Source organism: Pogona vitticeps, chromosome 10 (assembly GCF_051106095.1).
Source record: "Pogona vitticeps strain Pit_001003342236 chromosome 10, PviZW2.1, whole genome shotgun sequence".
NCBI lineage: Eukaryota > Metazoa > Chordata > Lepidosauria > Squamata > Agamidae > Pogona > Pogona vitticeps.
In genome coordinates, this window is record NC_135792.1 from 13269650 (window position 1) to 13296762 (window position 27113).

Here is a 27113-nt window from a genome sequence, read left to right on the forward strand (position 1 = left end):
GTGAACATCGTCGCATCATATAATACATTGTGCTTCAAATTTACGATTGTTAGGACCCCAATTAGGTGTTACATTTATAATGGAGTGCCTGTTATAAAGTATCTGAAGGGGTTCCGGTACACTCATGTTCTCAAGTGCAGAAAATGCATGGACTGGGAAAATTTATTACCCTACACCATACATAAAATATATTACATCCTTTAATCCTATGTTTCTTGAGGAACTCACCGCTACTTAAACTCATTAATAACATTAAGGCATCCCATTCATCTTGATGACTGAAAAATACTTGAACCTAGTTCAAAAATAATAAGTAGATAGTGCAGAAGGGAGTGTGGCTTCATCAAGGTCAAAAGCGGGGCTCCAACTGACTTAAACGGGGTCGGACATTCACTGTTCATCACCAAGCACTGCACTTGGTCTTCTGCTAGGGAAGTGTTCATATCAATCTACTCTTTTAAAATTTACAAATTCAAGATCCCTTTTTGAAGGAAGGAAATTACCCTTAAAAAAAATCTGCCCCAGTTTTGCTTCTCTCTATTTGCAACTCTTGCATGTCATCCAAATGACCCTAGTATATGCAACATCCTATTTTGTGGTAGTAATGGAATGATGAGCAACATGTAGGATCCCCAGATGTGGTTGGACTTTGTCTCCCAGCATTGCTCAACACTGACTGTGCACCCAGAGCGGGTGGGAGCATAAGTTCAACAATCTGTGCTTAGGCATATTTTGCTCAACCTTGCAATAGTGTGCTGAAACGCAATGTTCAGACTGAGATAGCAGTATTATGGGAAGCTGCATGGACCTGTAAGGTGTGTCCTAGGAAACCTCCTATAATTAGGATGTAGTGTGGTGCAATGATGAACGTGCTGTGGTAGGACTTGAGAGAGCTGGATTTTAGCTTCCACTGCGCCATGAAACTGTCTAGGTGACTTCAGGTCACTTTCTCTCACTGACCCATCCCCATTTTGGGAGTAATTTTTATTTTTTTGATTTTCTCTTCTTCACACACACACCCCTTTTCTTGGTACCATCTAGAGTTTTGGGTACCATTAAGAGTTCTGGAGAATTTGAAAGCCTATCTATCAGATTTGGGACACAATGATGGTCCTTTAAAAAAGTTAAAAACCAGTCAAACCCAATGTTGTGAGATGAAACTGATGAGAATAACCATCCACAACACTTTAAGCTGATTCCAAGACAGATATGAAGGCGGAATAGATTTCTGTTAAGAGGAAGAGGAAGGGTTTACTTAATTACTTTACTAAGAGGGAATAGATTGTCAGATGTAGAGGACATGCAGAAAATCACAATCCGTGGTATCCCCAGTTAAAAGTATCCGGTGATGGGGAAATCACTGAAGATGTTGTAGAGCTGCTATTAGAGTAAACAATAATGGTAGATTGAATAATGGCTTGAACCATCAACTTTGGCTTGAATTACACTATCTGCTGACCCTGGCGAAATGTGTTCTCATCTCTGATTCTTGATAGGGATGGCCCTGCTTGCTCAATGTTTGCTGCTAAGAAAAATAAAGGTTAAGATGCCAGAAGTAGCTGCTTGTTGCTGCCCTTCTCACTCATGTCCTCTAACTGGGTAGGGAACTACAGTACTTGATTCTACACTGCACTATCCAGAGGGAGAATTTAGCTGAGCTGCTCAGAGGACAAGGTGGGTGTTCCTTCTATGACTAACTCAATAGTCTGAATTGCCCAGAGAAGGTGAGTGAGAAGACTGATATATCTGCTTATTCTCTCTTTAATAGACACTTCCATGGATCTAAGTCACTCTGCCCAGTTGGGGTAAATAGGAGAGGTTAGGAGTGTTTCTTGGTCCAACCCCAGATGTACACAGAAAGAAAACAAAGGGAAGTAAAAGAAGAAGAAAAAGCTGTTTGCATGCTGCCATTATCTTCATACAACTTTCTGGCTTTCCTTCTCTATGTAGAAAAGCAAGTGATGATCAATGCTGTTCCAGGTGCTCACCTGCTCTCTCCCTCTGGGACACTCCACGTCAGGGGTCCCCAACCCCCAGGCCATGGAGCAGTACCAGTTCATGGCCTTGGAAGGACCTTCCAACAACCTACTGCATAACAAGTACCCCCCACCCCTTGGGACAATGGTCTTCAACTAAATTGGTCCCTGGTGTCAAAAGTGTTGGGGACCACTGCTCTGTGTAATTAGAACATCCTACTTCTTTGTGTAATGCTTCAGGAAGATTGGGCTTAACCACCTACAGAGACTAAGCACCTGCCGTGTCAATCATTGTGGCCTTAAACCAGAGTTTAGTCAGTTACTACAAGTAATTCATTTTGTAACTCCTTATGAAAATCCACCCAGTAACTAGTTACTGTTCCAAGAAAAAGTACTTCCTCTGAATTGCTCATTGCTTCCTTCCTGTTATGTGGAAGGGTGTTGAAGAATAATAAAAGAGGGCAATTAACATTAACATTTGTGCTCAAAATGTGTTTTGAAAGGTTTTAACATGCTTTTAAAAAGTAGCTAGAAAATCCTGCTTGTTCGTAACAACCTTCCAACATAGACCAAAATGGCTACCTGTTTGAATATTACTTGTGTCCTTTATTGCATATAATAATATTATTTGTAACTCTGAAGTTAGTTGTCTCATCATTTGGCTCTCCAGATGTTTTAGACTTCAACTCCCAGAATCTCTGCTACTAACTATTCTAGCTATATCTTATGAGAGCTGAAATCCAAAAGACTGGGCAGGCCAAAGGTAAAGAACCACTATTCTAAGCTCTAATTATAGATAGCCTTGCAGAAGGTGTGAAAATACAATGAGATCTGAGAACCCAAATTTGTCACTGCTTTGCACACCTATCTAGAAATATAAGCCCACTAGACTTAAATCAAGTTTACTTCTGACTACCAGACTTAATGGTATGAAGAAATGTGGAATATAGCCATTAATGATAAATTAACCTGGGAAATCAAGATTAGAAAAGGAAGGTTGAAATGTAATATTTTAAAGAAAAAGGGAATTCATTTTTGTTATATGTGTTTTAGAAAGGGAAATTATACAAACCTGGAGAAGAATCAGTGCATTTTTGGAGAGAAATGGTGTGGTATGAATTATAAAGAAAAATGAAATGAAATTTAGTCCCAAGGGTGGGGAGTTGCACAGGGTTGATAATTCTGGTTTTGTTTATTTTTAAGTTGATTTATTGATAACATTTTGTATACTTGTTTCTTTTTGCTTGAAAATAATTTTTTTTAAAAAAAAAACACCTCTGACTACCAGTTTTAAGAGTTTTGCACAGGAGCATACATTAAAGAAGGGATCATAACTCAGGAAAAACCTGTTTGCATGCTAAAGCCACAGAAATCACTCCTCACCATGCCCATGTGAACCTTGGTGAGCCAGTGCCAATTAGCAGGTAGAGGAGTGAAACTGGACAGCATGCAGTGGTTAGTACATTTCAGGAAAGTGGGGAACACCACCATGTGACATCTAGGCAGACAGGAAGCACTAACACGCGCCTTTGTGCATGAAGAGTGCAACCCAGGCACCCTGATTTTGAAAAAGGACAAATAGGTCAGTTTTTAAGATGCTCCAGATTTATTTTTCCTGTGCATATTATGTGAGTCCAGTCGGAACCAACTTTTAGCGACCCTCGTGGGGCTTTCAAGGTAAGTTGAGATATTTAAGGAGTGGTTTTACCACTTCTGCACCCCCAATTTAGAACTAAGGATTCGAACCCACGGCTCCAAAAATCCTGGTTTGTCACTCTATCCCCTACCTACACCGTACTGGGTGTCACCTTGTTTTCCTGTGTGTCTAAATATTATCGAAATATTATCGATAAGGATCTACAGCTATCTAGAGGAGCAGGAGAAGGAAAACGGCACGTGTTTGACCACGTCGGTTTGGTTAGCGGGGAGGCACGCGTGCCAGGCGCCAGGCCTCAGCGAGTCCCGCTACGGTCGCCATGGTAACAAATGGATGGAGGCGGTGGAGGGAGAAAGCCGCGGCATGGAACTTTCACTTCTGGCCACCTGATCAGGCTCCGCGGGTCACGTGATTCGGTTTCCATCGTCGCCATTTTGAAGCGGTGCTCCTGAAAGAAGGCAGAGGAAGAGAAGGGACTGGGAAAAAAAATCCCGTTGCATTCTTTTGGGAAGGTGGGTGTCACGGTAACGCCGCGGGCGAGCGGGCGGCGGGCATCTCCTCGGAAGCCAAGGAGGCGTGTGAAGGAGAGCGGGGGCGAGGCGGCCGTCGGCAAAGGAAGGAGGCGGAAGGGAAGGCGCTTTCCAAGGTTCTTGCGGGAGCGGGAGGAAAGCATCTTCTGGGTCCGGGGCTCCCTTTGCAAGCCCTCGCAGCGCTTTCGGCCTTCCCATGAGAGCAACTAAAAGAAATGGGGTGAGAAGGAAGGAAAACCCGAGTAACGGGTTCCCTCCGACGGCAGCTTGCGTGCATCAGCGCCCTCTTCTATAAGATGCACCAAATGTCACTTTTTTGGTGTGTGCGTTTATCGATAGGTGTTTTATGTCGCATATTTGCTACATATATACTGTGTGTGGGCGTGCATGCATGTATAATTTGTTTATGTATACAATACATAGAAGAGAGGTGAAAGCGATGGGCAGTGTGCCTCCAGAACTGCAAATCTGAGAGAGATGCGATGGTTGTAATCTTCCCTAGCCTTTTACTTCACGTTAAACCCCCTCCCCGTGCCCTTGTATATAAAATGAGAACTGCCAGCTAATGCTTCAAGCACTTAGTATAGGAAATCTTGTCATAGCGTAACTATAGACACATTCTAGATGTGTGGTATATAAATCTAATAAATAAATAAACAAATATAATCTCTTAATTTCCCCCCCCTCTCTGATTTAGCAGATAGAGCTATCTTTGAAGAATTTGCCTCCTTAACAGGGTTGTGTGGAAAAAGCACCTTATCACTTTGCATGAAGAGGATTATGGATTTGTTTTGTATCAGCCCCACTGGGGCTGTGCTTCTTTTGCTCTCCAGTTGTTAATTCATGTATCTCATCATAGGGTTTCACCACATAACAAGTAAGATAGATTTGTGCTGTGCATTCTGAGAATGTATATGTTTTTCTGTGAGTAGCTAAGAAATTAAGTCTTAACAGCTTTCCTTATGAAAAATGGAAGTGGACATTCTAATGTTTCCTGTAGAATAAGTATATCCTTTTTCAGAATGCAGGGCGCAAACCTGTCTTGCCTGTTAAATGGTAAAACCTTACACACACTGAAGCCTGGATTTGCTTTTGCCTCCCTTTTCCTGATTCTCACCTTGCTTTAAATTAATTTCTTATGCATACATACATTCTCGTTCTATGCTGTTCTCCAGCGATACTGGAGATTGACATTGGATGCCAACAACATCCGGACAACTGCAGGTTCCTCAGCCCTGTTCTAACTTGTGAGCTCCATAGATCTATGTGTTGCAATGCTCCCTATGTGGCTTTCCCAGTTCTCATTCTTTCAAGCTTCTATTGCCAGCTATCAGCTAACATTTGTCTGGTACTTTATCATAATAAATTCTATCCATTTCTTACTGGCTTCTTGCAGCAAGTTGAAAGAGAAGCAATGCAAACACAGCTCCCAATGGACTTCAAGGCTAATATGAAACCTCCTTCTGTGAACATAGTCGTCTGACCATCCCAATGAGCTCTCCTGCTTCTTTCTTTGAGTTGGTCTTCTACTTTTTAATCAAAATTGTCCTGTTTATTAGAACCTACTGAGCTGCTGCACTCTGATGTGGTGGGTCAGCCCATGTGCACTACCTTGGGGCCAGCATCGATTAATAGGTAGACTGAGGATTTAGAGGACACTTCCCTATAAAATCTGGTTGATCTTACAGAAGAGCTGAGAGTGAGGAGAGAACTTACAGACAGAGGCATGCGCACCACCTTGGGCTGACTTGAGAAAGGAGGGATATAAATGTAACAAATTGTTTTTCAAAAGAGTATCTCCCACTTTCATACAGGAGTTAAAATGGTCCTGGATCCCAAAAGGTTGAATAAGATGTGCTGCTTTACATGTATCATCGTTCAGAACTGTTAGAGCTGGAAATCCAAGAAGATAATTTTATTTTCTGTCTGTTTCTTTAATCTTCCAGCTTTGGGTCTGGTTATTTCCCCACATTAGTGTTATTCTGTTGTATACCTGTTTTCTGATTCACTCCTTACTCCTGGGAAATTAAATCATCACAGTTCTCTTATATCCATCTCAACAGTAAAAATTAGTACGCTCTTGATCAGGCTTGAATTGCCACAGGCATAGTGTGAGCAAACTGGATTTCTGTTTAGTGTTCCAGTCTGGTTGTAAAATGTCAGTGAAGGAATGATGGAAATTCTACGTATGGTACTCTGTATTCAAAGGTGTTGCAAAAGGAACATAGTTAATGCTTTTCTTGACACTGGAGGTCATAACAAGCTGGAAAATTCTTATCAGTCTAGACACTTTTGGCTGCAGTGTCAATTGTATGCTTATCTAGATTAAACAGAAAGTCCATTCCTTTTATGAAAAGTGAAATAGTGCTGATAAAAATTCCTTTTGAAAGCATGGTATCACAACTGGCAGTGGGGGAAGTGAAAACAGAACATGCTTACCTAGTCTTAGACATGACAGTATTCAAAATAAAAGATACAATCAATCATCTGAAAGATGCATTCTTTAATGTGATGCTATTATTGCACCTGTTTGTAAGATAGTCCTTTTAGGTGATTGTGGCAGTTATTACTGGTGTTTGACCTTTGATTTTAGGTATGGTACTGAATACAATTATGTACATGACCTGTAACACAGGAAATCACCATATGCAGTGTCATACTTTTTTTTCCTATTCTAACCTTAAGCCAGTTTTAGTTCCACTTAGAGTGGGACTTGTCTAAGAGTTGACAAGTTGCCTTCATTTCAATGGTTATACTCTAGTTGGGACTAAAATGGGATTTATCCCTCCAACAAGGTGCTTCTGTGCTGCCAAAAAGCTGCCTCCCTCTATAGGGTGGTTGCCCCACCACTGGCAATATCTTCCCAGATTGTTCAACTGGAGATTGTCCTCTGCTTTGAGCTATGGCTGTTCCCTGGTGCCACAGAGGGAGGAATGGAAGGAGAAATCCTCTAACTCTGGTGTCACTCGATACCATACTATGCGGTTGGATCTTGGTTGGTGGGTGGGGGTGGGGAAACTATCTGAAAGGAGTTCATACTGACGTGCCCTATTTCATTCTGGTGTGTTTACAGAGTCAGTAGATGATATTGTTTGTACTGGTTGTCTAAACCACCATCTGCGCAGAGCACACTTTCTTCAGAAATATTTAATCAAACCTTTGATCAAGTATACAGATGCTTAAGAACAGGTCTGTCTCATTTTTTTCAGTAGGCTGCTGGGAGGGTTGCTCCCAGTGTACTTACATGAGATCAGCAAATACACATTCAGATCAAAGAAACAGTGGTTGAAATCCTGTTGGTGTACATGTACTCTGTGCAAGCTGGATAGCATCATCATCCAGTGATGGATATTTTTAATTAAGTTAAAACCTCCTATCCCCTCCCTTTCATGTTCCAAGGCTCCATAGGGATCCTTTTTGCCCTTGAGAAACCTTGAGGAATCTCAGGATAGAGAGGAGCCTTTCCTATTGGAAAATTGCCACTGGATCACCAGCAGCTCTCCTGATCTGGTGGCAGGGCCGTCACTGGCAATTTTCCAACGTCAAAAGTCCCCTCTCTGTCCTTAGGCTCCCTCGTGGCAAAAGGGTTCCCAAGGGAGCCTTGGAACCTGAAAGGGAGGGGATAGGAGCTTTTTAGGAAATTAAAGATATCTCTCACCAGATTTATTTGTTTATTTATTTATTCGATTTGTATCCCGCCCATCTAGACTATGTCTACTCTGGGCAGCTTACAGTAAAAACATGAAAAACAACATATAAATAATTAATATGTTAATTGTCCTTAACATCTCATGCAACATATAAGCAATTAATATGTTAATTGTCATTAACATCTCACTGGCTCATGCAGTGAAAATGTGCACCGACACGATTTCAGCCAGTAGGGTGTTGACACTGGGATAAGGTCTCCTTGTTTTGCTTCTAATGATGGACCACAAACGTTACTAAGACAAATTATAAGGTTGGCAAGAAAAAGGGCTAATTTAAGGTTCTTTTGATTCTGAACAAACTCACTAGACATGCAGCAGTTGTATAAAAGGGACATTCCCCCCCCCTCCGCAAGGAGGGCCACCTTTTGACAGCACAGAAGGATTTTGTTAATCTGTTGATACAAAGGACATTTGAAGTGCGAGTGCAGAGCATGTGTCTCTTTTTCACAGCTGAAGATGCAGCACTTACCATTTAGAAGGCAATCTTTTCTTATTCATTGTGAAATTAAAGAGGGGCTTCCTAAGGACTCAGTCATAACTCTTTGGTTGTGATTTTTGTGTATTTTATGTTTTGTTGTGTAACATAAACGCTTAGATGTATCTATTATTTCTTGAATTTACAGGTGTTATGGAAGCAGACAGCAATATTACGGCACTCATCTCAAACTTTGGGGAACAGGAAGCTGTGCTGATCTCAGAAGCAGTCATAAACCAAAGTTTAGAGAGTGGTGAAAATCAGAAGAAATGTAATCCTGATCCATTAATCCAAGTCATCCAAAAACTGAGCAAGATTGTTCAGAGCGAAAAGTCACAGAAATGTCTTCTAATAGGGAAAAAACGGTTGTACCCCAATGTCTCTCCGCTGTCACTTGAGTCACAAGCCCTCCCAGAGACCCCAGCTAAGACGATGGAGCTGCCTGCTCTGGGCACAATAAACATTGACGATTACTATGTGGCAGACACTCCTCCCCCAAATAAGAGGAAGGCAGTTTGCTATCAGTGTAATATCTGTAAATCTCTTTCTCCCACACTTACCCTATTAAAAGAACACATAAAACAACACGGACAACAGAACGAGATAATACTGATGTGTTCAGTGTGTAATTTTGCCACTCGAAGTTTAGAAGAGTTTGAAGCGCATGTCAGGTGTCACCCAGAAACTGGTGACAAACCCCACACTGTGTCCAAGGAGCAGCACTGTGTGAGTTTTGTAGATGCCGCTGTGCTTGGGCCAGGGGAAAGTTTTGTCAAAGTAGGCACCGATCAGGGGGCACAAGTTCAGTCTGCCTGTGTGACTGAAAAGGGAAGGCGAAAATGGTATACCTATGAGCAGTATGGGATGTACCGATGCTTAATTTGTAGTTACACCTGTGGTCAGCAAAGAATGTTAAAAACACATGCCTGGAAACATGCAGGCGAAGTTGATTGCTCATATCCAATATTTGAAGAAGAAGACGAGGAAGCTACGTTGCCAGATTCTGCAGTAGCAAGAGTCCCGCACAACGTAGATACTGTTGTTCTTTCATTGGAAAATAACGAGCTGAGTCTTTGTGGTGATCAGACTGTTCAACTCCATATTTGTAGTCCAGAGCAAATAGCATATAAAACTTCACCTGCCAAAGAACCTATAAAAGACGAGGCCGTCTTAAGTCCATCAGCTACACCTTCGCCTTCAGGCAAACTGTTAGAGGAGGCAATGTCTGATACAGATCTGGAACAAGAGAGTTCAGTAACTGACAGCCTGCTTTCATCAGCCCAGAAAATCATTAGCTGCAGCCCAAATAAAAAGGGTCATGTTAACGTTATAGTGGAACGTTTACCAAGTGCTGAGGAATCTGTCTTGCAGAAGCCTTACTCGATGGACAGTGACACTGAGGCTGATAAAAAGTTCATATCAGAGCAGACTTGCGTGACACGGGATGAATCTGGGGATGTTTATCATATGGATAAAAATCCCGTTGAATTGGAAGAAGTGATCATCGGGTGGAGCAGCACAGAGAAGAAAGATAGTGAATTTAATGCTGCCAGAGCTAAAGCAACGGATGAAAACGCCCCTCCCACAAGAAGAAGAACGAATTCTGAGTCCTTAAGGCTGCACTCCCTCGCTGCTGAAGCTCTTGTTACGATGCCTATCCGAGCTGCAGAGCTTGCTCGGTCCAGCTTCCGAGCTTTTGCCGAAGTAAACTCTTTAAGTCCAGATGCTGGGCAGAGGCAAGCTGACAGTGGCTATATAGCCCATTCCAAGCTGGTGACCACACTTAAGACTGAGGAACTGACAAGCCTAAACCAGAACGACTGTGCTTTTGTGGAAATACAAAAGGACAAACCGGAGTTAACTGAAGGCCCCATGAAAATGGGCATTAGTATGTCTCTGCTTACTGTCATTGAAAAACTGAAAGAGCGGACAGACCAGAACGCTTCTGATGATGACATTCTGAAGGAGCTGCAGGACAATGTCCAATGTCAGCCTGCAACAGATGCCAGTGTGCTGGGAAGCAACCTTGTGGAATACATCCCCAATGTGGATCGCCCCTTCCGGTGTCGCTTGTGCCACTACAGCAGTGGCAACAAGGGTTATATCAAACAACACTTGCGGGTGCATCGACAGAGGCAGCCCTATCAGTGTCCCATCTGTGAGCACATAGCAGACAACAGTAAAGATTTAGAAAGCCATATGATCAACCACTGCAAAACCCGAATGTATCAATGCAAACAGTGTGAGGAATCCTTTCATTACAAGGTGAAGAGTTTGTTTTGTGTTTTCTGCACCATCACAACTTGTTTGAACAAATGGACAAGGAGGTATAGAGTGCTAGGGTAGACTAATGGGAGTGGCATTGAAAATGGTCTGGGTTCTTGTTGACAGAGAGGCACTGTTGGGGGCATCAGCAGTGGAGAGTTTCCTACTTATTTGGGGCCCAAATAACAATAACAATAAAATGAAAACAACCGTTTGGAACCTTTAATACTAATATATGTATTTCATTTTGAGTTTGTGGAGTTCCGCCCACTTCCTCAGACATACGGAGCACAATATCTGGACCATGGACTTCTATATAATTTACATAGTGTGCAGAAGCAGAGTGTCAGAATGAGATCAAGCACAGAGATTATCTGCCCTATGCACAGTGCAGGGGCAGTGCTGCCAGAAGATGGTGTATATCACATTAGGAAATAAACAAGTAAATGAGCCCCTGATGTTGTAAGTGGCCATGTAGGGACTTATAATGGTGCTTCTGGAATTCACAAGCCTGGATGCAACTGTGTTACTGTGACATCCCTGGTACAGGTCACCCACAACATCAAGGCCTCATTTATTTGGTCATGCAGATACATATCTGAAATAGGAAACAGTGAAACACAGAAACTGATTTCAGAACCTTTCAACCTCCCAGGACTATTCTTTAATAAATTCCAATGTGCATCTAGAGGATTAAATAAAGACTGGGCTTTTTAGTATGTAACCAAACAGCAAAGCCACAACCTGCTGTTCCTCAAAAATCAGCATCTTCTTGTAGCCACAATTGCCACATTAATGTTACCAACACTTTGAATGTTCACTTTTTTGTGTGCTAATAATGCCATTGTCACAGTGGAAGCTTATTATCAGGAGTTAATATGTAATTACTGTCCCAGTTGGTCTCATTTCTGTTAATCCCATCTCAACACCACATGTGGTGTCTATAAACTTTTGACCAAGGCATTGTGCTCCATGTCTTTAAAGAAGTAGATTGTAACCCATGAAAACTCACATTGAAATAATTTCAGTGGTACCAGAGAACTTCTGTGTTTGTGGTTTTTGTTGTTGCTGCTGAGAAAGGCTTATGTAGCTACTTCTATGACCTTGGTATCCAAATTGGGTTTGCTTGTCAGTAGTGGTGCAGGTCATTCTGAAGTGGGTCAAGGACCTTCAGCACCCGAACCTCCTGTCTGTACAGAGCAGGAGTGACAAAGACAGATTTTACATATACACTGGTGCCTCGCAAGACGAAAACAATTCGTTCTGCGATTCCCTTCATATCGCGAAAACGATCATCTTGTGAAGCGCGGTTTCCCATAGGAATGCGTTGAAATGGCCTTCAATGCATTCCTATTAAACACCTTGCAAAACGAATGTCATTTTCTCGTCTTACAAGCATCACTGCAAGACGAAAAATCATCTTGCGAAGCATGGCCATAGGAAAAACCATTGTATGGTCACCAAGATTGCAGGACAAGACCTTTCTAAAATCGTGGGAATTAAATCTTACAACTTGTTACCTTTTATTGGACCAAGTAACTAGCCTGGTGTTTGTTTTTTTAATTCTACAAACACAGGTTAGGGTACATGTAAGAAACTAGATTTTGACCACCAGAATATGCTCTTTTTCCTTGTCATGTTCATTTAACGTGAACATTGGCTTTTCTGTCCCCATTCCCACCCAGTTTGTTTTTAAGGCGCTGAATATTATCCTTGAATCTATTTTAGTTGCACTGCTGCTTTATCTTCCAGATACCAGAAAGGAAAATAAACAGCTAAATATTAGAGATTTACCATATTGTATTTACTCTGCTGTTAATTTTTTTTCTTTTTCTTTTTCTTCTTTTGCTTTCTAGAGTCAGCTGCGAAGCCATGAGAGGGAGCAGCACAGCCTTCCGGAAATGTATTCCACAGCTTCATCAGACACACTGATCACTTGTAACGAAGTGGATGAAAGAGTTGGTACTGTCTATCTTTTCAACTCACTTATTGCTTAGAGAGGGCATAATTTTTTAGCGTTGTAGTCCCCATCTAAGGGCTTCCGAGAAAATATTCAGTGTCGCAGCATTCTATGGAAAGGATTGCAACATTTAAAATACTGTACCTTATATTTTTCCCACTTGAGAGTCTTGATTGGCAACAAAGTTTGTAGTTTTACTTTTGAAACATATCTTGTTCGTGTTATAATGTGAGGGGGAAAAAGTGAAAATGTATTGTGTTCTGTTACTTGTTACACTTTCTTCAAATATAGCTAATTGCTAATGGTATGTTGCTAACATGCCACTTTTTACCAGCTTTCCCCCAAGTGACCCTTGGAAAGCATTTAGAAATAACAAGTAAACATTGCATAAGGAAAAAATAATAGGTAGCAGCCGTTACATTAATAACAGTCAACACATGATTTTTAAAAAGTATTGGCGGTGCGACGTTAGCCCAAAGTAACATGTTCCTTTTGAGCTCTAGCAGATTCTCTATGTGCCGTTGAGGTAATGAAAATAGTATGGAGTTTTCAAATGTTGCACCCGTTCCATAGAGAATCACAACAAGGAAGGGTTTTTGTCAGTCCACACACAGGGAATTTGTGCCCTTCTTTTGCTGCTGCCCTTGTTTCCTTGGGCAAATCGCTATTCTGTTGAAAGAGCTCCCGAATCAGAAGGAAATGTTAGCAATTTTTCTTGATGATTCTTCCTTTCTGTCCTGACTCCCTCTTCCTGAATTGTGTGCAAGCCCTGCCTCGCTTGATAATGCTAGCTTTTTTATTTTAAATTCTTAGTTTGGCTGAAAATGTTCTGCTTTTAATGGCATTCATTAAACAAGAATTGAAGCTTTCCAAAGTATCTTAGCAACTCTTTGCCGTCAAATTATGGCACGTTGCAGGAAAGGAGCCCTCTTGTCAGACAGATGTCACTTCCATAAAACAGTCCCGACCCAAGACGTTTATGGCACAGCATCTGTTTATGGGCACGTTCCCTAAGCAGGAGCATTCGTTTCATGTTTATGAAATCATTGGCACCCCTGTTCATCACGGCTGCGCTACAACATTAAAGGGATCTTACCGCGTATGATTGGTTTGTAAATGACTGATAATGTAAGGCTGTTGTAATAATGTGCATAACACAAACACCTGCTTTTGCTACTAGATGGAAATCAGTCACTTCATTATATACCACCAGGCTTGCCCTTATTTTGCTACCAGCCCACTCACCGTTACCTATAGACAGGGGATCAACCAGTTTCCAAATCCATCTGCCTGACTAAAATGTGCTGTGGAAGTTTTGTTTTGTGCAAAAAGAGAGAGTCTTAAGTCAGTGATATGCATGCGTGTATGTGAAATATTGTGCAGATTGTGATCGGACACTTATTACAGGGCAGTATGTTTTTATTTACCAACAAATGTTATTTCCTTGCTAGCTAGATGATTTAGTTGCGGGGGGGAATCCTGATTGCTTACTGGGCTGCAAAAACCTTGGAATCCTCAGCCACAGCTATGCATGATTCAGGAGGGATTCCCAGGGCCCCTGTGAATGTTCCAGTGAGCCCTGGGATAGAGGTATTAAGTCCAGAGAATGCTGGGAAGCCTCTCGTATCGCAGTTTGTCACTTGAGTCATAATACCACCGAAAGAAGGTGTGGATTGTTTGTGCCCTTGCATCAGTCCTACTTGCTTTATACACAAAATAACTCCTGACTGCCAGTGTTGAGAGTAATAATGATATCATAAATAAATGGCATTGCAACCAGAATAAATGGCATTATTCTGGAATATGATATTTTTGTGCTCAATCAGCTTCTAAAAATGGTGTTGAAAATTGTTCTGGTCACCACTCATAAATAAGGATATTGTGTGGTGAGGAAAGGAGCAACCCAGAATGATCAAGGGGATTTCGGCAACTCCCCTCTTAAGTCTGTGGGACTTTTTCTTCAAAGAAAATGTGAGAAGTGATGAAGGTGAATAAAATTCTCCATGTGTTGGAGAAAGTAGGTAGGGAGAACTTTCTTTGTCTCCTAATAATACAACCTGGGGTCATCCAGAATATGTATTGGTTAACCTTATATCCATCAGGTGATAGAGGAAACATAGGGCTTTTCCACACAGGCCATAGTCAATTTGTGGAATTTGCTAGCACGAGGTATTGCAATGACTACCAGAGTAGATGATACCACTCTGTTTGCAGAAAGTGAGGAGGAATTAAAGAACCTTGTAATGAGGGTGAAAGAGGAGAGCGCAAAAAAATGGTGTGAAGCTCAACATCAAAAAAACCAAGATCATGGCCCATCACCTCCTGGCAAACAGAAGGGGGAAGATATGGAGGCAGTGACAGATTTTACTTTCTTGGGCTCTATGATCACTGCAGATGGAGACAGCAGCCACGAAATTAAAAGATGCCTGCTTCTTGGGAGGAAAGTGATGACAAACCTTGACAGCATCTTAAAAAGCAGAGACATCACCTTGTCAACAAAAGTCCGAATAGTCAAAGTTATGGTTTTTCCTGTAGTGATGTATGGAAGTGAGAGCTGGACCGTAAAGAAAGCTGACCACCGAAGAATTGATGCCTTTGAATTGTGGTGCTGGAGGAGGCTCTTGAGAGTCCCCTGAACTGCAAGGAGAACAAACCTATCCATTCTAAAGGAAATAAACCCTGAGTGCTCACTGGAAGGACAAATCCTGAAGCTGAGGCTCCAGTACTTTGGCCATCTCATGAGAAGAGAAGACTCCTTGGAAAAGACCTTGATGTTAGGAAAGTACGAAGGCAGGAGGAGAAGGGGACGACAGAGGATGAGATAGATGGACATTGTCTTCAAAGCGACCAACATGAATTTGACACAACTACGGGAGGCAGTGGAAGGCAGGAGGGCCTGGCGTGCTCTGGTCCATGGGGTCACGAAGAGTCGAACACGACTAAACGACTAGACTACGACGACCAGAGCAGATGGCGTTAAAAGGGAAAATTATTAGTGATCAGGCTGTAAGTGGTTACTAATAATGGTGACAGTATATCACCTTGAGTATCACAAGCAGGATCAGTTTCTGGTGAGCGTGCATGCGAAGGTGCTCTTGTTCTCGTGCCATCTGCGACATTCCACTCTGCATCTGTTCGGCCACTGTGAAAACATAATGCTTGCCTAGAGAAAGGCTTTGCCTTGAAAAGGGCTTTGCTTATGTTTTTGTATTCATATTGTACAGGGGACAGGATTTCAGTCCAGAAACTTTACAGATGTGACATTTGTGATTACACGAGCACAACGTATGTTGGTGTGCGGAATCATAGGCGGATTCACAACTCCGATAAGCCATACAGGTACGTTGGTATATTCTATTATTGGGATACAAGAAGCTGCTGCTGCTTCATTTTTCTCTCTTTGAAAGGTCTTATTTTGGTTGTTAATTCTATAGAAAGCTGCAGACAATTTGAAACAACTTGTTCCTGAATGTGTATTATTTTTAGAGAAATACATCATTTATCACTGATTCACTGACAGCATATTTAGAATCCACCAGTCTTATGCATGTCATTCCATAAACGTCTGCTGTTATAGATACTAGAGTGTTTTGAGCTGGAAAAGATACCTGATGTAGAGAAGTTAGTTTGTTAATTACTCTTTTTCTTTTCTTTATTAAACCCAACTCTTTATTGATGCATTTGCAAGGTTACCACTTAGATGAATTACTAAGTTTACCTCCTTAGGTGAATTTTCCTATAATATCTCACAGTTGGCCAGGCTGATTAGCGCTTGAGCTGTAAAGAATACTTGGCAAATACTTAATTCTTCTTGATGACTTCTCAAATTGACAGGATCCCTTTCGGAAGAATTTTCAGGTCTGGCAAAATTCCATGCCTCCATGCAAGAACAGGCCAAAGATCACTTTTTTTTCTCATTAAAGTCTCCATAGTGTGTGCAAAACTATTTCTGTGCAAAACTAACATCCTTTCCTTTGAGAAGCAATACACAAACATACAGCAAGCACAGAAGGATTGGCTGATTGTTTAAAAAGACACAGATAACGTTTTTCCATGTTTCTGATCCTTGAAAGTCAATGCAACAATGCAGCAGCCATTACTTTACACAATTTAAAGCAAAAAATATTCCCCCCCCCCTCCGAAACCCTACTTCCTCTTCTGGAGGCATCCAGAAGTAATTATTTTTGCATCAGGAGTTTGGGATGTCTGAGTACTATCTGTTTGCATCTTTCTAATGGCCAAATATGGCCACTTCCAGGCTCAGAATGGCCCACAGCAGAGATTGGGGACAAACTGACACACAGCCCAACCTCAAGGTTGCTCCTCTTCCCTTAGACTCTTCCTGAAGTAAGCAACCTGGCGGATCTCAACCTTGGGAGATCCGTCAGTTATGACAGTGTTACCTGGATAGCAATCAACTTTGATTCTGTCAGTAGAGTTTGTTTGTTTTATAGGGTTTGTTTCTTTATAGAGTTTGTTTGTTTTATAGGCCGTCTTTCTCCTGATAAGGGAACGCAAGGTGGCTCACAGTTATTGAAAAAACAGATTTTTTTAAAAAAAACAAGGTAAACATTATCTTAAATAAAAAATAAGGTTTATAAGGTAAACATTGATTGGGTCCCCTTATCAGGAGAAAGGTTGCCTATGAATAAAATAACATTGATAGAATGCATTGATAGAATCCCGAAGTGAATTAGGAATGTATTCGCGAAGTCTTTCATGGCCAGGATCCAATGGTGATAGGTTTTTCGGGCTCTTTGGCCGTGTTCTGAAGGTTGTTCTTCCTAACGTTTTGCCAGTCTCTGTGGCCGGCATCTTCAGAGGACAGGAGTAGCACCAATTAGGAATATCCAACATTTCTTGGATTCCCAATGTGGTGTAGTGAATAGAGTGATGGACTGGGACTCTGGAGACCAACCAGGGCTCAAATCCCCACTTGGCCATGGAAACTTGATTGGAGGAGTGGAACTGGTAAGACCACTCCTTAAATATCTCGCTTACCTTGGAAGCCCTATTAGGGTTGCTATAAGTCATTCCGACTTAGTGGCACAGAACACACACAAATGTTTCTTAACTGCTCCCACCCTGCCATTGTTCCTCATAAGAATTTGTATTGACAAGGGGTAAATCTGCTGAGAATCAGCCGCTTCTTTCTTTTTCATCAGATGTCGAGTGTGCGACTTTGCCACAACTAATATGAACAGTTTGAAATGCCATATGAGGCGACACCCACAGGAACACCAGGCAGTGCAGCTGATGGAGCAGTTCAAGTAGGTACTTGCTAAGGAAAGCATGGCAAGGGCTGGAGCAGCAGCAGGAGGTCTTCTGTGAGCAATGCATTGATAATCAAGGCTCTTCAGATCTTGTGTCGATCTGTTCACAATTTGCTCAGATAAGGGGCTGTTTGTGACTTTCTGTTCTACCATTTCTAGTTTAGGAGGTCATGTCATTTTTTGTACCTCTCTGCCTGTATAATCTGATATTCTTGGGGCTAGTGGATAGCTGGGAGCCACAGCTGGCTCTTTAATAGACCTGAGAAATCTGTATTCACTAGCAGCTGAAAGAGGAAAAGTTGGGAGAAGAGCCTCGTGGCACAGTGGTTAAACTGCTGTCCTGCAGCCAAAACTGTGCTCATGACTCAGGGTTCAATCCCAGGCAGCCGGCTCAAGGTTGACTCAGCCTTCTATCCTTCCAGTGGTCGGTAAAATGAGTACCCAGCTTGCTGGAGGAGGGGCAATGTGTAGCCTGCATAATTAACTTGTAAACCACCCAGTGAGTGCTTGAAGCTTTGCTTTGCTTTTGCTGATTAGTATTTTCTTTTTATTGTTTGATAAATATTTTAACAAGTGTAAGCTACTATGGGCATAGAGAGTTGTCTTCTCTCAAAGTACATGGTGGACTATTTGTTAGTAAATATTTGTCCATCTAATCCAGAATGTTCTACTTTCTGATACCAGTGTTATAGAATCATAGAATAGTGAAGCTGGGAGGGGGCTATATGACCATCAAGTCCAACCCCCTACTCAATGCGGGAATACAAATCAAAGCAGATCTGCCAGGTGGTTGTCTAAGTTCCTCTTAAATGCCTCCAGTCTTGGAGCACTCAGAATAATGGTAAAGAATTATTTGATGTGTTTCACTAGTTACCATTTTTCCTTCCTCTCATTTTGTGTTCCAGATGTTCCCTTTGTGGATATGTGTGTAGCCATCCTCCTTCCCTAAAATCTCATATGTGGAAACATGCAAGTGATGAAAACTATAACTATGAACAAGTGAACAAAGCTATTAATGATGCAATTTCGCAAAGTGGCAGGTGTGTTAGAGTCATTATTTTACAATATATAGTTATAGCAGACTGTTTTCCTGTTGAGGGTTCTGAAAACTTCCACAAATCCTAAACTGAAAGTTTTTAATCCTCTAAGTTCAAAGAACAGATTGGTGTATAAATATATGGTACAGAAAATTGCTGGCCAGTAATAGGGCAGTGGGGAGGGAGAGTAATTGGGGGACGGACAACTCCCAGCCAACATAGTATATGGTGAGGGACAATGGAAGTTGTAGTCCAGTCAAATCTGGAGGGCCCACACATAGGTTGTCCAACCCTGTTGTAAATGCACTGGATTTCTTGGTTGTTCTTGTGTCAAACCTCTAAATATCTCTTTTAAATCAACCGTTATTTAAAGTAATTTTAAAAGTTTTTGGGGGATTTGTTGCATTTAGGATGTGGAAGGAAGGGGGTTGAAATGCTGTTGATAAAATGCAGAATATAACATGTACCTGTATTGACTCTGCATATTGTCTCTAAATCTTTGAGAACATTTTCACAGGAGGTTTAGCATCCAACCATTGCTAAGAAATTAAAAGCAAACCACCTTCTTCCTTTCCTAGATTCCCAAGTCAGCTAGCTGGGAAGACAGTAACTGAAACTTCTGAAGACAGTTCCATTTCACTGACAGATAACTCGGAGGGACTGACAGTTTCAGATTTTTCTAACCAAACTACAATCAAAACCATTAGTTCTGATGAAAATCAGAATCCTTCTGCTACAACAAATACCTCTTGCAATTCTGACAAAACTACTAGCCTGCCCCACCTTGGTACTGAATACTGTGTTCTGCTCTTCTGTTGCTGTATCTGTGGATTTGAATCTACCAACAAGGAGAATTTGTTGGATCATATGAAGGAGCATGAAGGTGAAATTATAAACATTATTCTAAACAAGGACCATAGTGCCCCTCAGAGTGTAAGCTAGATGAAGTTGCCTGTTTAAGATTCCTTTAAAGTGCTGTTTCCTTGGACTCTCTAACATTTCCTGGAATACTTGCTAAAGAACTGTGACTAAAAAGGAAAAAAAATGCAGCAGTGTTCCTAAGTTCTGAAGTCTTTGTGTCAACAAGAAAGCGGATTATTTCACAAGCGCTCGGAGCAACTGAACAGTAAATACTTCACTTATGGTAAAGGGCCACTGAAACTGTTATCCCCTGCTGACAGAGACATTTCCAGTTCTTATTACTAATCCAGAGCATAGTCGTATAATAGGAAATTCACACTAAGGCGTTAACTTAAGGGGTTTAACCTTCCTGCCTTGTGACTATCTAAAGGGTCTCAAATTGGTTTCAGGTAAATTAAAAAAACAACAACCTCAACACAACTGATTTATGAAGCAGCAGCTTCCCAGGGAAAGAGAGAAAGGAAGACTGAACAACTTCTTAAGCCTTGTAGTTTCTAGCTGGATTGTTTCTTTTTTCAGTCTATAGAAGAATTCCTTCCTGTTCCGGGGATACACACAACATGAAACAAGTTGGTATCTTGCTAATTACTTTGTTTTCTAGATCTTATTTTCAGTATACAATGCTACAGTAAGATGACCAGAATGTATGTATGCCCAAAAATGGACCCTTACGGTTCACCCAATTTTTAAAATGCAATTAGCTATATGGTCAGCAGGCATTTATCCAGTGGTGTTTCATTTTGATTTGCTTGAAATGCCATAATTTGGAGGAGCAGCAAGGGAGAAGTAGGGAAGAGGTAAACATTGAACCTGATTTCAAAGCAGAGAAAGGCTTCCCTCTCTAACATTTAACAATCCAGTCCCTTGGACTGCCTGAAGATCAGATGGAAATTCAGCTGGTCGGATCCAGAATCTGTTTCTCACAAACGGAGAGTCTTCTTCCATCCCTGGGAGGCTCCTGGTCCAGTGGTCATTCTGGCAGAATGGAGAAAGGAAAAGTTTTTATCAGCGTCCCTTCTTCACGGTCTCTGAAACCTTCTCTAGGGAAGGCAGAGTGTCCTTGCAGAACAGTGAAGAAGGAAGTGCAGGCAGCTGTAGGGTGAGAGGGACGTTTGGGGCAAATTGCTTTCTCTCTTCCTTGCTTCCTGAAGCAATCTGAGCAGAAATCTATTCGGGGCCGGTTTCTGTCAGTGGAAAACCACTCTAGATCCAACCAGCCACAGGTAACTTACTAGACAAGAGTCCACTAATGCTGAACCGTTAGTAACGTCAAGACAGTTACTAAGTTCACTAACAATACAGCTGTTAATTCTTTTCTACTAATTTTCCCACCTCTGGATGCAACCAGGTGGAAGTGACCACAAACAAGCTAGACTTCTTTTGACGTTCTTATGAACTGGCCACTACAGGTGTTGCATTGGCTTAATGTTTTAGCTCCCCAAAAGGGCTTCTTTCACATCTTGCTCAAAGCCTTGAGCTCTTTTCCTTTGGCTACAATTCTGGCACATGGTTTGGCAGCTTATCCTCTGTTTACCAAAGTGAACAGCTCACTTTCAGACATTTTCTTCATTATATGTCCTTCAGTTTGAACCCTCTCCCAGTTCAGAGGTGGGAAAGTTCATGCCATGTCCCTGCACGTCCTTTTACATAGTGTGGGCAGCGTATAATTTAAATAGATAAAAATAAATAATAATATTTCGTTGCTTACAAAATGATTGTACACAAATCTGAACTAGTGTTTCAAGGAGTGTAGGTTATATTTCTTGTGTATCTAATTTACAACCATAGGCTGCAATAAATAAGCTAGAAGCTCACTGCTCTCATGGTGCTAATTGAATTCTCCATAAAAACACACACACACACACACACACACACACACACACACACACACACACACACACACACACACACACACACACACACACACACACACACACACACACACACACACACACACACACACACACACACACACACACACACACACACACACACACACACACACACACACACACACACACCCATTTCTGAAATTGGGCAAATGGAAACAATTTTGTATACGATTTTGAACTTTGAATGCTAAATGCAGAAGTAGCTTGAGATATTTATCTACGTATCTCAGATCATTTTTGTTTATAAATTATATGTATCAGAACATGACTGAAAGACAAACAATATTGTCATGACTGAGAGTTTACAGGAATATTTGAAATTTGTGAAAGATGGGATTTAGCATATGAAGGATTTTTCTTGACAAAGGAACCTATAATGGAAATTAAGAAGTGACGTTTTTAATATTCAGGGTACTGTAATCAGCTTTTTGTTACAAACTTCAGATTGATTAGAATGGGCTTCAGTGACAAAACTAAAGAATATGTGGCTACTGCTGTCACATCTGGATGCGTACCAGCTATTGTTCCTGTTCCTGTTACTTTGTGAATTTAATTCTCTCGTTGATATTGTATCATCAGCATGAATACCCTGTGTATTGAGAAATAGGAAATTATTTAATCTCAGCATAGAGCAGAGTGAAACGAAACAATAAAGGCCAACACTGAAGCATCTGTTAGAACGACTTGAATTAAAGAAGGGGAAAACGGACTACAGGAAGCTGTAAGGTGAGAGGGAAGTAGGGACAAAGTGACTTTTGGAAACACTAACATGGTTCAATGTTTAAAAAGCAAGTTCCTGGGCATTCCAGGTTTCTTGAACCATTAGGATATCAAATGGATATCAAAAAGTTAAAAAAATCTCATACTCTTATTTAACCTGAGATTATATGAGTACAACATTTCACATCCCATCTTTATGGCATTTAAAGTTCAGTAAAACTTACAAAAGTGACATGTTCTTTTTTATTTATCTTCTTGAAGCTCTGGTGATAGTTCTTGGCCATATACCTTTCCCCTGATAATGTGTCCTGCCTTTGTACTACACTACATTATAAGAAAACAATGAAAATATAAGCTTCTGAAAATAGTACAGTTAACTGTTAATTTTAAGGCATGTAGATCTTTTTTGGAAGAACACAGTATGTGCAGAACTGTTGAAATGAATTCTGTACACCTTGTGTTTTATTAACTTAATAGTAAAGTTGGCGTCTTTTTCAACAAACCGACTATAGCCTCAATATGAAGAATTTGATTTTATCTTATGCAGCAATATAGCTTACTTTTACTGACATTTTAGTTTCCACATGGTGCCATCGGTTCATTCCTCAAAATGTGCACACTTGTTACGGGGAAGCCTTAAGCCTGGAACCAGCTGATTGATCACATTACCAGCCTTGATATACAATCAGTTTATGTGTTAGGTTTCTCTTTTTGCATCTTTCAGAAATATGGTATTCCTTTCCTTTCAGTTCTAGGATAATTAAGAAAGTTAAATGCTTCAACATGTACTGCTAACTATAGTATGTGTGTGTGTTTCACTTAATTTTTAAAGGAGCAGATTCGGTGCTCTGAGTTGTACTGTATTTCAGCCTTTGCCTTATGGTTCCATGATGGACAAGGATTCCAATAATACCTCTGGCTGAAATACTGCTGTGCATTTGATTAGAAATAGATTTCATTGAGATCAATTGAAAGTATTCTCAAATAGATGTGCAGGAGATAATGTCCTTATGGTTTGTTGAGTTTTATTCAGATGTGGAAACTGTTTTACTGATCTAGTGTGCTGCACTTATACGAACTGACAAATTGAACTGACAATATCCTATAGACTAGTGGGAGGCGACAATGTAGGAGAGGGTAATGCAACCACTCTTCTCTGGTCTGCTTATCCTGCCTTTGGATCCACAGGAGATCTACACATAAAAATCCTATGACTGTGGATTAAACTAGATCCTTATTTTGTGAAGAGTTAACTTGCATGGTGGTTTGGGCCTGTATATGTGTAGATTCTGTAGTTTTTGAATGTTGGTCCGTTTGAATGTTGGCTGAGTAAAAAGCCCCAGTGATGTATTATGTGGGATTTTCTCCAGTTGTTGCACAGATGGTGACCTTTACCACAGAAACATAACTTCTGCTTGCACATTGAAGTCCTCGATGCCTCACTGCATAAGTGATTAAAAGGTTGAAACCCCTTGTGCTATTATCAGTTGTGGAAATGGTTTGGCACAATAGGATTTTGCCCTGCGTCAACGATGCATCAGGCAATGTGATGTGCAGTGGGTTTGGAAGTAACTTGGCATGTGAGATTGGCTGGTGTGATCTTCTCCCTGCTCCCAAAGACTAAATCAAAATTTGTCTGAACCAGCCGTTTAGTTACTATATAAGTAACTTCCTTACAACCATACTATTAGAATCCATAGGAGTTGCTTCCTGTTAAGTTTGGGTTTAGCAACTTCACCAGTAGAAGCTATTTTTCTTGCAGCTACACATTGTCTTAAGTTGAAAGACAGATGGGATTCAGCCAGTTACTGCATTTAAAGCACTTATGTAATCATTAAAATAAAAATGTACAGTTGGTGCTCAAAGTAATGTTAAAATATATTTAATAGTTTTGCATTTGATATTCATGGGCATGGGTATATATATATATTTTTAAGAAAAGGAATTGTAATACTGCGGCACTGCTTTTTATAGCCAAAGTATAAAACCTTTAGAAAACTGACATGTAAATGATTGCAGATATCTCTCTTGCTGTATATTATTGATAGGATGGCTTATTTTATAAGATCTTTCCTGCACATTAAGTTGCATGCCTTAAGCTTTCTCTAGGATTGTCATGTTTGGAAACTATGGAAGCAAACTTTGTAGTACCACTTTGGCTACCTTCTGAAATATTGTACATTGTTAGAATAATTTATTTTGCTTTACAGAAGTTTTGTCATGTATTGACTAATTGTATTTTGGTAATAAACTCTTTTGTTGAACACACTGATACATATGTTTGGTTGCATTACATGCATATTCCAACTGAACAGAGGAATTTTAGCTTGTTTGTCAAATCCTTATGTGATCATGTGAAGACAATTGCATAACTTTTTCGTCCTCTCTAACAGGCTATTGTGTATCTGATGTTCCAATAATTCTAAAACCAGGGATATGAATGGTTGTGAACCTGAATGTATGAAGAGAAGCCAGCAAGAGGTGGGGGGGGGGAATTGCTGTACGGATGCCTTGGGTGCCTGTCTTTTCACCAACTTAATCTTGACCAATATGTTTTCTATTGGTTTCTGAAACAAAGACATACTGTACTATGTACATAGAATTTTACAGTCCAAATGTTAGTGTTGCTACCATGAATTCAGTGTGTCCCGCATATCACTCTTAACCCATTCTCCAATATAGGATGTTGATTTACTTTAAAACATGCTTTATAAAATGCTGAGATAGTAACATGATTGATTGTTAACACTATGGCTTAAATGCAAAATTAGTCATACTGTACTTAGAACAAACCCACGTTCATGTGACTCAGTCATGACAAACTTAACTTTCATGGCAATGGATTTAAATATTTGGATTTAACTACAAATTACTGATCTGTGTAATGATTTTATGATCTCACACCTTTGTGTTCTCAGTCCAGGAGGGTAGCTTACATAACATGCAATGCATCATGCGTTGGATATTTATCTGTGTCCAGGACTGTAGAAGACAGGTTGCTTATCAAGGCCAGATCCAGCATGTTTAATAACCAATATGTCCCAAATTGTATGAATTTAAGCTAATAATGTGTTAAAAATGATATGTATCTTTTTCTCTGGCGATTTTAATGTAACTACATGCCCCACTTTCATTTAAGACAGACATTTAAAAGGGATTTTGAGCTGAATTGTAATTGTCCTATTATGGAATTCTTTTACTTTTTAAAAAAGAAGTACATATTTAATAGGTATCTAAAATATCTAGTATCACTAAGACAATTACTAGGTCCATATATTTTCAGACCTGTTTTTTTCTGGCTTTTCAAATATAAAAGGCATTCTTCCAAAGATAAGTGGATTGCTCATGGAGGATTAAGAATACAAAGGAAGCCGGATCCTCTGATCACTGGTTCCGTGTGTTGCGCCAAGTGTCTTTGCCAAAAATCGATGTAATTTGGCAAAAGTGGATGCATTTCAGCTATTTAATTAGAAAATTCCTTTTTTTTCCTGTTAAAAAATTATCAAGGTGTGTCATTTTAAAAATGCAAAACTAATCAGCTTTTCTTTAAATCCTGAAAACACAATACACAATACAAAACAATAACTTCTTGGTCCAATTCTACTCTAGCAATTCAGAATATTCTGAGTTATCAATGTTTGAACATCTCGGATCCCTGCAAATGCTGGATTAGCTGTGAGAAACATTTGTAGGTGGGTTTGATACAGGACTTCAGCCATTTTCTCTGCTTCTAAGAAACGCCCTGCTAGATCAGATCAAATAGTCACCTCACCTAAAATGTTATATTTGTGCAATATTTTGCTTCTAATAATAGTCATTGAGAAGCTTGCAGGAAGGGCATGAAGGAAATAGATGTTTGTCAACAGTTCTGGAATACCTCGCTCGGTTCCACCACTCTTTACTTTCTTAATAGGATGACTAAGAGGGCTGAAGAAGAGAAGTCCCCATGCAGATTTTCTCACATCCAGCAGAAATCCTTTATCTTCAGACTCGTCAGCCATGAAATGAACCAAATGAGAAGGAAAAGGCTGAGGGTGGGGGTTCCCTAAGCATGCTGGTGAAATCCGGTTTTATTGTGTCTGAATAGGGCCCTAATCAAAGGCACACTCACTGCCTACTACATTATAGATCTAGAAGTAATGGAAGATGCTTTATCTTTGTGTCCTATTGACAAAGCCTGGATTAGTGTGTTACTGAAATCTATCTGCCACCCCTCCATCCAATTTAGAGAAACCGTGCTCCCTTGACTAGTAAGTTCAGAGAACACCCCCTAAGGGAAGACACCCCTTAGAAAAGTCTATAATTCAAGCAGGTCCTATTTTCTTGGCTTCTGTGCCCTACCTACCTAGAACTGCTGGCCCTGAAGGGCCACCCATTGCCTCTCCTTGCTGTATAGATTGAAGATGGCAAGCAGTAAAATGACCCTCGTTTTCAGATGTGGGTTGGAACTTCCGGAAATCTGGAAATGGGAATCTAAAAAATACCTGAATGGCACGTTCAATTTTATCACCCTTTTTCAATTTATATGCAGAACATATCCTTTGAAATTAATAGAAGGAACATCAGTCATTTTATATGTGCTACAATATTGCTGGTACAACATAGCGATGAATTTAAATGGCAACTGACTGAAGAAGAAAGTGCAAAAATAGAATTACAGTTGAACGTTAAGAGAAGAACAATGTTTACAATGTCCA

At 40.5% G+C, this 27113-nt stretch overlaps 1 protein-coding gene and 1 long non-coding RNA gene across 3 annotated transcripts; one reads left to right on the forward strand and one right to left on the reverse strand.

Moving 5' to 3' along the window:
• Positions 1–3985: 3985 nt before the first annotated feature.
• ZNF507 (zinc finger protein 507) lies at positions 3986–24688 on the forward strand. Of its 2 annotated transcripts, none has more exons than XM_020799239.3 (7): positions 3986–4145; positions 8497–10613; positions 12470–12575; positions 15798–15912; positions 17739–17843; positions 18752–18886; positions 19462–24688. In XM_020799239.3, the coding sequence occupies exons 2-7, from the start codon at positions 8502–8504 to the stop codon at positions 19823–19825; spliced, it is 2937 nt and encodes a 978-aa protein (XP_020654898.3). In that variant the 5' UTR covers positions 3986–4145; positions 8497–8501; the 3' UTR covers positions 19826–24688. The 2 variants fall into 2 exon arrangements, with proteins under 2 accessions (XP_020654898.3, XP_072837036.2); XM_072980935.2 differs by lacking the exon at positions 3986–4145 and adding an exon at positions 4248–4383.
• Positions 20543–26900, reverse strand: LOC144584352 (uncharacterized). Its single transcript, XR_013538548.1, has 2 exons — positions 26762–26900; positions 20543–20779 (listed from the first exon to the last, which is right to left on the reverse strand). It is a non-coding gene; the product is annotated as an uncharacterized LOC144584352 (long non-coding RNA).
• Between the last annotated feature and the right edge of the window lie 213 nt (positions 26901–27113).

Excerpts from the sequence above, each read along its gene's own strand:
- ZNF507 (XM_020799239.3), top strand. The coding sequence starts at position 8,502 with ATGGAAGCAGACAGCAATATTACGGCACTCATCTCAAACTTTGGGGAA. Across the intron at positions 10,614-12,469 it reads AGGAATCCTTTCATTACAAG|AGTCAGCTGCGAAGCCATGA; the intron begins GTGAAGAGTTTG and ends TTTGCTTTCTAG. Across the intron at positions 12,576-15,797 it reads CGAAGTGGATGAAAGAGTTG|GGGACAGGATTTCAGTCCAG; the intron begins GTACTGTCTATC and ends CATATTGTACAG.